The sequence below is a fragment of the Pezoporus wallicus genome, unplaced genomic scaffold (genome assembly GCF_028554395.1).
Source record: "Pezoporus wallicus isolate ANWC-B61680 ecotype Strahan unplaced genomic scaffold, APGP_CSIRO_Pwel_v1 scaffold_2584, whole genome shotgun sequence".
Lineage (NCBI taxonomy): Eukaryota > Metazoa > Chordata > Aves > Psittaciformes > Psittacidae > Pezoporus > Pezoporus wallicus.
Window position 1 is genome coordinate 1,413,875 of NW_026642851.1, and position 12,467 is coordinate 1,426,341.

The 12,467-nt window shown below is 38.3% G+C and overlaps 1 protein-coding gene across 3 annotated transcripts in view; it reads left to right on the forward strand.

Annotated features, from left to right (window-relative positions):
* Positions 1-12,467, forward strand: part of SLC25A13 (solute carrier family 25 member 13) — a 100,097-nt gene that overhangs the window by 50,470 nt on the left and 37,160 nt on the right. For all 3 annotated transcript variants that reach the window (XM_057432902.1, XM_057432899.1, XM_057432901.1), the window contains 6 exons: positions 6,133-6,279; positions 7,832-7,970; positions 8,796-8,889; positions 9,063-9,147; positions 11,309-11,393; positions 11,843-12,001. In XM_057432902.1, the coding sequence (XP_057288885.1) occupies positions 6,133-6,279; positions 7,832-7,970; positions 8,796-8,889; positions 9,063-9,147; positions 11,309-11,393; positions 11,843-12,001 (709 nt within the window). The remainder of the gene's footprint in view (positions 1-6,132; positions 6,280-7,831; positions 7,971-8,795; positions 8,890-9,062; positions 9,148-11,308; positions 11,394-11,842; positions 12,002-12,467) is intronic.

Consider the following 12,467-nt stretch of genomic DNA (forward strand, 5'->3'; position numbering starts at 1 on the left):
GTCTGTAAGCAGCATGTTTACCAAACATGTGTTTACTTCAGTGATATCCAATAAAGATGCTTTGCTGTAAGCCCTTTACACGTACTTCTTTACTTTTGACCTTTTTTGAATTAAGAGTATCTCAGATAGAGAAATGCTACTTAGCCTCGCTTGTGGTATATAGAGAATAAAATACTATCTTTCTTTTGCAAGGAATTCTTGGCTATTCATACGTTGGGGTTCTTTGCTACAAAACGTAAAATATTGTGCTAATAAAAAAAAGTAGTTTATCTGCATTTCAGCAGTACTGTAAAAAATAGTCTTCAGTAGAAAAAGTGGTTCTTGAAGTGGTGAAACACGTGAGTTTCTTATTTGTATTCCTTCTGAATACTTAATGCTTGTATTAGTATTTACACTAGAGAGTTTTAAAATGGGAACCTGCTTGAAGACTGCAAGGTTTCTTTTTTTCTTGTTTACACAAGTATGTTAGTTCACAGTAGGAGGTGGTATCATTTTGATGAGGAATAATTAAGATAATGCTATTGAGACAAATGTTTCAAATTGACTTTGTAGAACAGCCTAATTAACTTGGTATGAAGAGGACGTCAGGTATCACATGATTAAACTGTATTCCCTTAGGTTTTGTATTGACTATTGTAACTCCTAAGTAGCTGAAGAATAGTGAACTAGAACCAGGTTTGGATAAAACAAGTAAATGTGTTACTAGATTAGGAAAAAATGCCTCTGACTGCATGTTCTGGTGTTCTAGGATCTCCTTGCAATAACAGAATAAGCTCTGGTTATGTATCCTGATTTTGGTGGATTAAAATCACAGTTTTAACAGACTACCACTCCTATTTGCCTCATGTGTCTGTCTGTTTAGAGATCTGAGGAAAACCTGAAATAAAATCCAGAATGAAAAGGACAGTTTTTCACAAAAAAAAAAGGGGGGGGGGGGAGAACAGTGAAAGGGATTAAAACCACAGACCTCAAAGAGCCTGTAGCCTCATGGCTTGGCCTGTGAAAGATTGAGTTCTTTCTTTGTGTCTTTGGGTTCTTTCATGGTGTTTTTTTTTTTGTTTTTTTTTTTTTTTTAAATTAAGAAAAGCAAGAGCTGAGACAGGAGTTTCCTGATTTTGGAGATGAGTCCTAACTACCAGGCTTTCTCATCCTTGTGGAGGGGTATCCCTCTTTTCTTGTCTTAAATGACTTTTCTTGGATGTGATCATATTCTGGGGAGAATTGTATTTGTTTTTGGTGTGTCTTGCCCCTGCCTCTTTTTCTTTGTTGTTTTGGTTTTATTTTTCAATTGGCTCTACTGCAAAAGTGAATCTTAGCTAGCTGCCTTGCAGAATAAAAGATGCTGGAGCACATCAGTGGTCCTTGTGAGCCAGGCACCCCTTTTGGTGATGATCTATAGAAGGAGGAAGAGCATAAATCCGGAGAATAAGAGTGATGATTCTGGGTGTCCTCTAGAGAGGTGAGATGCATTCAGAAAAAGTTCTAAGGCTGCTAATAAAAATGCTCTCACCATTGGTGCAGACAGCAAGAACTTTCCCATAAGTGGATTGTCCTAAGACTGCTGAAGCTGTCTGCTATCAGTACAGTCTGTTAGGATGCTCAGTCTGTCACAGTAATTGGGTACATCTGTTTATCCACTTTCTAGAACTGTAAATCTTTGATGCACCCAGGTTTCCCTGCTGATTCTTCCCTTGCAGCAATGCGTTACAGATACTGAAGTTTGGGCACAGAAATGACACTTGGCCCAAACTGGAGAGTTAATGTTCACAGGCATAGAAATCTTCCTTTAAGCTCTGTAACCTTTGGTACTCAGCCTTTCCTTCTGACATTCTGCCTGTGCATGAGTCAGCCTCCTTGGTCTGATGTCTAGACCTTGGACCTTAGACAGCAGGAGACCACAGCGGATACCGAATTACCTTTCTGCATTCCTGATGTGTGAATGCTCTTTACATTGCACTTAACATGGACCAGATGGTTCTGTAAGGCGCTTCAGGTACTGCTTTGTAAGTACAATGCAATTTGCAACTTTTAATGAAATAATCCAGCTAGATTCAAATTCATTCACGTTGGGTCCTATTACGCCACACAGAGTTTTTACATATTCATTATCTGTCGCAGCATCTGGGCTAATCATCACTTCTGGCAAAGCTGAAAGGTACGTGGAAAAATAACAGTAGTATATTTTATCCACGCACAAGATGGAACTCTTCTGGCTTCAAGTAAGAAGAGTTTATATGGGATTCTGAATACTTATATCCTACCAGCAGTTTTTTTTTGTGTACAGTAACAGAGATGCCCAAAAGTATAGCCTCCAAACTGCTTGGCTTTAATACAGTTAACAATCTATTTGCATCAGCTCAAAGCTCAAGCTGTGTTGTTTACCCTCCTTATCATTTTGCTAGTTTAAAATTAGCTCATATATCTCCACAATTTTATCTGTTTGGATATGACCGTGTTCTGTCATCACTTAAGTGGCAAGTCTGTCTCACAAAGCGCAACACTGGCCCCTTTCTCAGCATGTAAAATCTATTCTGCAGGATAAATTTAAACATATGCTTATATGTGGGACTGGTAAATCCATTTCTGCATTGTCTGGGAATTCATTTGTGCCCAAAATATTAGTTGATGAAGTAGTACTCTTTCTAATTGAACCCCAGGATCTACTCCAGTGGAAAGGATTATGCTGTATCTGATGACTTGTGGATCCATTGGGATGGAACCCAAACATCTATTTTTGTCTAAGGGGAAAATAAAGAAGCTTTTAATGAGCTGTAAGTGAAAGCCGAGCTAAAATCTCTAGATAGGAAATAATTTCATGAAAATTGTGGTGCCAGCATGCCTGCCATGATGTGCAAATTAATTTTTCACAAAGTCTTACCTACCTGGGGGAATTCTGGACTTCCAGCATCAAGGAGGAGCTTGTTTTCCAAGTATGTATAAGTTTATAGAAACTCTAATTGGAGAAGATTCTTTAGGAAGTGTAATGTGTATTGCAGTGAGGCTTGTATTTCTTTAATCTGTCTAGGTAAACAATATTGGACTGAAATAGGTGAAAATATAAAAATTATTGCAAGTCAGATAACATCTCTGAACACCACAACTGGCTTTATGTTTTTTTTGTTTATTTTTAAGGTGGTATTTTCTGTATTAGCTGCATATACACAGTGTAGGCAGTGTTAGAAGATCTCATAAAGATTTCCGTGATAAATTGCTAGTAGCTAGTGAGCCTTATTTTGAAATGTAGTTAGTCATGCTGTGAGATGTCTTAACTTTCACACTTGGAGACTGAGGGAATAGATAACCTTTCTTTTGAGTTAAACAGTTTAGGAATTTATTACGTTGTTATGCAATGTACAGCGATTAGAGAAGTGATGTCTTTTTTCTGTGACAGACTTTATAGGTGAAATTTAGTTTTGAGACTGAACATCTTACCATGTAATGGTCCTCATGGTCTTGTATGCCATGTTGCTGTCATGGTTTGGCAATACCATGTGGTTGAAGGTCCCTGTGCTTTTTTCTGCTCGGTGCACCGGAAAATGCATAGCACAGCTCAAAATAACTGTCCTAAAAAGACGCTCTGTTTCTGAGAAGGTGGGATGAATCTTCTCTATCTATTTGCAGTATGCCTAAACCATTTAATTTCTGTACTAAGGAGGAGGTACAAAGAGGGAGTTCCAGAACTGACATCATCCTATTCAGTTTTGTCTTGCTGCCTATCTACAGCTAAGTGGCTCTTTCCTATCTGACATGAACATGGGCAAATGGAAGCACTGAGTCTTTGACCATGTGTTTAACCAAGTGGGGTAATTCTTCTCTCTAGTGGATTCCACATGTATGAAGAAGATTGAAAGGAATCACATTAGCAAGCAGGGGATGGGTTGTTTTGGCTTGTGCTCAGCTGTAGTACTAACAGCCTTTTTGCAATTAGCTGGTGATGACAAGAAACATGCGCTTAACGTATCTCTCTGGAACATGAGCCCTGCTTTGCTCTGAGGCTGAGGCATTGCTGTCAGCCAAGGTCCCACCAGCGGTATGTGCACCTCCAAACTCGCTGACGGGTGTACACAGATGGGAACAGATGGGACTTCTGCAAGTGGTGTCCAGGTTTTCTACTGTGTTTTAGTGCTGGATTCTGCCAGCACAATGCTGGAAGCAGTTTTAGTGGTTAAAGTGAATGAGAGAAGAAAGCAGTGTTCATAGTTTCCCGTATAATCCTTCTGCTAAATTAAATTTATTTGTTCATACATTTCCACCTGCCGGGCGTGAGTGTTTAGGAATACAAGAGTTATCGTACCTGATTCCTCTTCAGAGTTCTCTGCCTCCCGAGTAGCTGCCTGCCTCAGGCTGACAAAGTGTTTCTGTCTTCATGTGCTCTTCCCATTGTAGACCTCCCAAAATTGCTCGCTTCCAAATTTCTGTTGAAATTACAGTCACAATTGGAGTGAAGCATAAGCTTACATGGCTGCATCCAGCCACAGTGAATTACTGCTGAATTGTAACACCTCCATGTAGGGGGCTGTAATGTATAGGAAACGTGACAGAACTGAAATTGTAACACTTCAAATTATAACCCCCACAAGCATTTCTCATTTAAAAAAAAATAATTCTGTGAGTGAAATGCAGTTTTGAAACATTGGTCAGTCCTTTCCACGCCACCCCTTTCTTCCTTCTGCCTAATATATTAGGAGGTTTTCATCATGCCTTTCAGTTCAGGGTACAGTGTTTTTGTTAGAAATTAGGATTAAAATTGGAGAGGTCAGGAGGCTGAAATGAAAAAAGCTGTGCATCCATGGCTTTGGCATGAGCTGAATGAGCAGAAGGAGGTATGGTGGCTGCAGGCCTCCGACAGGTGTAATCCTACACCAGCTTTATTTTCCTTTCTCCCTCCACTCTCTATTCCCTTTGATGCTGCTGTGAGATAAATACCAACTTATATGTGAATACATTGTGCTGGTGATTCTTGACTAGCCTGAGTCTTGGCTTAATATGATTTCTAAAGCATATATTTGCAAATATAATGGAAATAACAGAAAGCGTCACGATGCACTGCAGGACTTGCTTAGGATTGCTGATATACATTTGCTCTGATTCCATTTTCTGAATAACTGATTTGATTATGAGTATGTACTCAGACTAAGCGCTGTATTTCTGTGAAGAAGTTTTTATAAGCTTTGAAATTTAAAGGGAGGACATGGCAATGATTTGTTTTCCTTCATTCAGCAGAGAAATATAGATTGGGAAGTCTAACTGCATCATCACCAAAAGCTATTTCTGGTTTTTGCAAACCTATAGAACTGAACAAAAGACCTACATGTATTACCAAGTTACTATCTGTGCAGGATTGTTCCTTTTAAATGAAAAATAAGAAGAAAGCAGTCTAACAGTAATTTATGAAGAAAGGGTGAAGGCCACAGTAGAAAAAGATACAGTTTTGAGAGATTAAATGCCTTTTTTCTTCCCTCTTCTCTCAGGGGTACATTTGAATCACAAAATGAGATTATCAGGTGGTTGCATCAAATAATGCTTATGATTGATCTCTGCCTGTTACTACTGCTGAAATATTGAGAACTGATCTTTAATCAGTCACAATACAAGGAGTTCTAAATTAAACTGCTGGTGTCTTTTGTAGACAAATAACTTTATGTTTTAAATGAGGATGCTGAGGATGCTTTTGAGGGAATGCTTTCAAGATTAGTGGGTCTCTACATGAAAATCTCTGGTCATTGCATTGTCTTCGTTCAGGGAGTAGCAAACGCTTTTACACAAAGTATTTTGACCTGCTCTGACTCATGCAATAAACTGTATGATGCACATCATGGAACACTTTAATGTTCATGAGTGGGGATTACCTGCACTGGTGTGTTGATACATGTCCTCTATTTTTCAGTTAAATGAATTGCATGATCTAATGTCCAGACAACAAAGAAATCACGATAGTTGTCCTAGATACTGAACTCAGTGATAGAATATGCCACTGACAGGAAAGTCTGAAACTTACGCATACAATATCCAATTAAAATTAGATTACATGTAGTTGTGTTTTGTGTATGAGGTATCTTTTAGGAATATAAAATGTAACTATGAAGGTGATGATTTTGAAGCTAACTTTTTTTTTCCCCCATGTGTCTTCAGGAGATACAGTTAGAACATGCTAAACAAGCTTTTGTGCAGAGAGACAATGCTCAGGCTGGAAGAGTCACAGCTATGGACTTCAGGGACATTATGGTCACTATCCGGCCACACATGCTGACACCATTTGTGGAAGAATGCCTAGTAGCTGTGAGTAGTTCTGGTATTCCAACTTGGTATATGGATGTGGGATGCCTTTTTTATATACCTCAACCACTGTATGTGGCACGTAATCTAGTGTATGGATGCATGGATTTAAGTTCAGCATTTATTATTTACATGTATGAAAGTTAACCCTTACTGGAGAATATGTATCCTCAGTGTTCCTGGTCTGCTGTGACAAAGGACAAAGCATGAAGATGGACTGAAAAATAATGGCCTACAAATGTAGTTTGTCTATTTCTAGTCATTCCGTCATAGGAAACTGTGTCAAATATGTCAAAATGCCATTGCATCCCACTTAGGAAGTCATCCTCAAAGGTCCTGCTGTCCTGCTTTGTAATGTCAGTTCTAAGCTCCTGAGGGTAATTTCTGAGAACCTGGGACAGTGTATGAACTGGAACATCACCAAAGGACATTCACTGTATATTAACTGATAGTTGTTACAGTTGAGTGTACTTTTTTTCAGCTTGAACTGCATAAACCAAATTAAATACTACAATTCTGCAATTTCACTGGAAGAAAAAGAGGTACATTTGGTTTTGGCAACAGTTGCAACTTGTAGCAGCACTTTCCAAGTAATCCACTGTCTGGCCATATCCAGGTTTAAAGAAATCTGTTCTGCTTTGACTTGCAAGGGAGAATTCCAGGGAGATGTGTGATGTGATGAGAACTGCAAAGCCTGGACAGAATATTGGAAGATATATACAGCAAAAAGCATAGCCAGAAGACTCAGGGACTGACAGTGGGATCTGATACTTTCTTCCTTGATTCTCTCCTCAGTCTTGTTATCAGATTTACTGGATTGTATGCTCTCTCACAAAATATGAGATAAGATTTTTGATTCTCCCTCCAGGTCAGTTAGGTTTTGGCAAGCTTATGCATTGTTTTCAGATATTTCTTTCATCACCGATCTTATACTTTAAATAGGGAATTGACCCAATAATTTTTCTGTGCGTAGACCAAACACCACTTTAAAATGAAGGTTTAGGCTCAGTTCTCATTTGAGAATGAATAACTGTTTGAATCTTATTGTTCCCATTTTAGTTCACTGCCCAATATAAGCCTGAGAGATTACTGCTGGTTTTCCATGTCTTGAAATGCCTGTGAATTTAAATGTTTCATTTGACCTTTTCAGAATATGTTTTGATTTTGTGGAAATTTTCTGTATAGTAATACACTTTACATGTAGAAGTAGATTTCCTCATTACTAGAAATAAGCCGACTTATGAAACATTTCCAACTGAAGCAGTACTGAAACTTGAACTTTGTAAATTACTACTAGTTATGTTGTTATAATCCTGCATATGTGGTTGTTTAGGTTTGTAGGGTGGAGAGAGTTTTACATTCTGATCATGATTAGTTTCGGTAACATAAGAATCTTTCATAGTTTTCTTTATTTTGCAATTTTTTTTTTTTAAAGCCAGCCCGTGCTACTGTTGCTCTTGTAAAATAATATTGTTTAGAAACCTTTATTTAAGGATTTTTCTTAGTCTTGTAACAGTCTCCTTTCTCTTTTCTTCTTTTACTGTCTCTACTGTAGGCTGCTGGAGGTACCACTTCCCATCAGGTCAGCTTTTCCTATTTTAATGGATTTAATTCTCTCCTTAACAACATGGAGCTCATTAGAAAGATCTACAGTACTCTGGCTGGGAATAGAAAAGATGTGGAAGTCACTAAGGGTTGGTAGAAATGTTTGCAGTCTGGAAGTTTCCTTGGGACTTTGATTGGGGTGGGTGGAGGGAAAGACCTCATCTGTGTGCTTTTAAATCAATGAGAGGGGGAGAAAGCCTGCCTCATTAGCGTTCCTTGGTAGGCCACTCAGTTTTGTACACTCCTGTTGGAGTCCACCCTCCAGGTTTTCCATTTTGTTTCAATCAGAAAAAGGTCCCAGTAAACTGGCGGTGGGGGCAGGGTGAGGAAAGTATGTAAAGATATTTAAAAGTTTCAAAAACTTCCTAGGACTCCTGCCAAATTGGCAGCCTATTAAAGTGACCTTGAAGGGTAGTTGAAGAATTCCATAAACTTGTATTGGCGGCACAGTAAGCTGATCTACAAGCTTGGAACAAGGTGTTATCTGCTGTATCTAACCACTTTTATAGAGAATTCCCTCTGCAATGCCAAAGTTTCATTAATGTAGCCTACTGGGACTGTGCATGAAAAATTCCACGTCTCTTGACTCCTGTTTTGGTTTTTTTTCTGCCTGCTTTTTAGTATTTTTTTTTCCCTTTGACCTGTGACTGATTGATACCGTATGTCAAATATCCTAAATCCTGCTGATAGTGTTAAGCTTTAAGACCAGAGAGTTGTACTTACTTGCATGAAGGATAGACCATTTAAAACATACATTTATGTAGTGGTGGGTCACCCATATTCCCCTTCTCCTTCCCTCATCATACTAATATACATATATTTTTATACTAAAATATAAGGCAACTCTGGGGTGCTCCGGATTATTTGTTCTGGTTTGATTAGTTTTTCTTTTCTGTATTTTTATTCTGTTGCAGAGGAGTTTGTTCTGGCAGCTCAGAAATTTGGTCAGGTTACACCCATGGAAGTTGACATCTTGTTTCAGTTAGCAGATCTGTATGAGCCACGGGGGTAAGTGGAGAATTATCCATCCTCCTCTCTTGCCTTTCCTCCTCTCCTCTTGGAAGGGGTGGGAGGTGGTGTTGGGGAACAGGGGAGTGTAATGTAGTGGCCATGTGCTGGTAACTTCTTGTGATCTGTATACTCATCTCTAAGCAAATGTTAAGCTGAATCTATTTCCCCAGGCGCATGACATTAGCTGATATTGAAAGAATTGCTCCTTTGGAGGAAGGGACATTGCCCTATAACCTGGCTGAGGCTCAGAGGCAGGTAAGGACAGAAGCCAGTGTGATGCTATTATTGGTTTCCAGTGCCAGGTAAATAAACAGCCACTGTCCTGTGTTGCCAGATAACTTGCTTTTCTCTTGTATTCTGGAATATCTGTGAGGAAAACTTTGTTAGAATTTATTTTTAACTTGTGTCATGTGCTCTCCATCTGCTCTCTGTGCCCCTTTTTCGAGCTGCCTTTTGACAGGTTAAATGTAATTTACTTTGGAAAGATAAAATATGTATGAGTGTCATCTACTCATTCAGTAAATATTAGATGTATACTGAATTAAGGTTTTCTGTTTTGTGATTCTGTTCACTCTGTTCTTTTTAATGAGGAAAGAAGACTTCCTGTTTCAGATATGGATAGTAAATTCAGCATCTAGCCTATTAGATGGCTGCTCTTGTTCTGAACACACAGGCATGTTCCTGGCTTCAGAGTACTCTTTGCTTTGCCTTATGCTCTGCTGAATATCAGTATAGGAGAGATTTTTATGTTTAGTCTACCTTCACAGTCTCACTGTTAAAAGTGTATATATATAAGCATCAAAATATATAAAAGCATTAATATTCTCTGCATTTCAAAGAGCAAATTAATATTGACTTTTGATGGTATAACAGCAAATGAACTTTTGTTGTGTTTGAGGGAAAAGAAATAGGAGCGTTCTTTAAATGTCAAACCTGTTGATTTTTTAGTTTTCATATTGTTTTTGCATATCTTATATTCTCATTGACACAAGTTTCTATACAGATGGGTTTAAAACTAACCCTCTGTTTCTCTTTCTCTGTCTCTATTTTAGGGCAGCCTTAACTTTGTGTCTTGTGAGACTTAGGGATTTTTTTTTCCTGCTCTGGGTCTGTGCAGAGACGCCAGTTTGACCACAATGAGTTGATGCAGGCTACATTTTTAGGACTACCAGGCCATAAGCCAGGCCTCTGTGTGTGTGTGTACACATGAGTCTCTTCTGTTTCTCTTTCTTCTTCTCCCTCCCCTACATGTGAACACCCTCAGCACTGCTCTAAGACAGTATCTAGGGTGGTGGTTTTCTGTTTATTTGAGCAGCGACTAGATGTTGACTGTGCTGGGATGAACTCAAATGAGTTGGCTCCCAAAAGCTCACCATCTATTCCTAGAAGACTCCTAAATGAGTTAAAAGCGTTTACACTGGACTGAATATCAAGTATCATAAGTTACAATAGGTGGCAGTAAAATGTAGCCAAAAATGCGGTGCTGAAAGTAGCAGCTTCTTCAGTTTTTGCTTTGAGGCCATTGTCTTTGCTAGTATGATTTACGCCATTGTAAGAGGCTAGGACATATAAACCTACTTGAATCTTACTATTTCTTCTACATATGTGTCCATTCATATGTCACCATCCAGTTCCTTTTTAATACCAGCTGCTCGAGACTAAAAAGACTTTCTGACCAACTCCACCTACACTGGAATATTAGCTAAGAGCTAAACAGATTTTCAGGAAAAAATTGTATAAATATTTTTACCTTGTAATATCCCCCCCCCCCCCCCCCAAAAAGAGAAGTATTACAAAAAGTGATAGTAACTATGGAAGGCTTAACAACCCTGCAGAACTTCTGTTTTCCTAATTCTTTTCTTTCGTTAGATAGCAATTTTAAATTGGGAGCTCTTCTGAAATATATTTTTCATCAGATTGAATCTTATAGACTGTGAGCAAAATGAAATTGTGGGGGTGCTTTGTGAAACCTTATTTCCCTTTAGCTAATTTGTATGAACAGTGCTTGCATACTTGTTTTGATAGCTTGAGAAGTAATAGCTATACCTGATTCTGGTGACAGTAGAAAGAAATTCCAAACTGGAGTTGCTTTTAGCTGTAGAAAATTAATTACTTAAGATGCAATATGTGTGCCCTCATATGCACACTTAGACTATTGATTTTGGAGCTGTATAATTTAGTTGTAGTATAAGTCTTTATTTTCTTTGATATTCCAGTCTGAAGAGGCTACAGTATAAGGCTCTTAGAAACCAGTGGAAAAGAAATAGTAATTGAAAGCAAAATCTCCATTGTATTGTGGGATTTTTTTCCAGGTGTCTGTGTACTTGTATCTGTCTGTTCATGAGATGTTCTCTTGTGAAATACGATGTTCTGATTATTTTTGTCTTTCCTTTTGTTTTAAATCCTGCCTTGACAGAAAGCTCCAGGTGATGTGTCTCGACCTATTCTCATCCAGATTGCAGAATCAGCATACAGGTTTGCCCTTGGTTCAGTTGCTGGAGGTTAGTCTTGGCTGAGGAAAAGAATATTCATCTTCACTGTTTGGGTTTTTTCTTCTTTTCTGCTCTTCTTCCCCTTCTGCCTTTCACTTCAGTGTGGAAGGCTTCTCAGTCTTCCCCTTCGAGCCATGTCTAAGGGATGGGATAACTGTAAGTGGAAGGGTCATGTGGTCTGCAAGAGTTTTGTAATTTATGAGACATTGGAGTTTTCAGGTGGTGTTCCTGTCTGATTTGTCCCCAAACCAGTTTCAGAAGAATCAGATTAATAATAAGGTATGGCCAGAGAAATGCTTTTTGTTAGAACTGTGGGAGATAGTTCAATGTATCCAGAATATATTGTGGAGAAAAAGCATACAACTGGTACTTGAGATGTATATGTGGAAGATAAAAGTTGCAGTCAAACCTTGCAGATGCAAAATCATGTTTTGTTAGAGCTTGATTTTTATTTGCAGCTGTTGGAGCCACTGCTGTCTACCCAATTGATTTGGTAAAAACTCGAATGCAAAACCAGCGCTCTACAGGCTCTTTTGTGGGAGAACTTATGTATAAAAACAGCTTTGATTGCTTCAAGAAAGTGCTACGTTATGAAGGTTTCTTTGGGCTTTATAGAGGTAAGTTTAAAAGGCGGTATATATTAATGATAAGATACTAGTAAGAGTTCAGTGGGACTCTGGAATTTTAAGCATTTTTTTTAAGACTTCAATTTTGCCTTGTTTGTGTTTTTGTTTATACTCTGTTATAGGTGCAGGTCTTGCAAACTTGATAAATAAAACTTCATTGTAATGAGAACATTTCAGTAGGATCTCTCTGTCCTTTTCTCATCTGCAATTGGGCAATAATAGTAATTTCCTATAGCAGAAATACACTGTTCGTCAAGTTTTTATTTCCTCAGTAGTCCTTAGTATCAAGGATGTTCTGTCCTGTGTGGTACGAAGTTAGATCATCATTGGTTTTGTTTCGGTGTTCTTTCTTGCCTGTTTTCTTTCTATTTAAAAGCATAAAACCACAGAGAATATATGGTACCTTGTTATTAACCAGAACTCTTTTTCTGATACCTTTTGTGACAGAAAGGTCTCT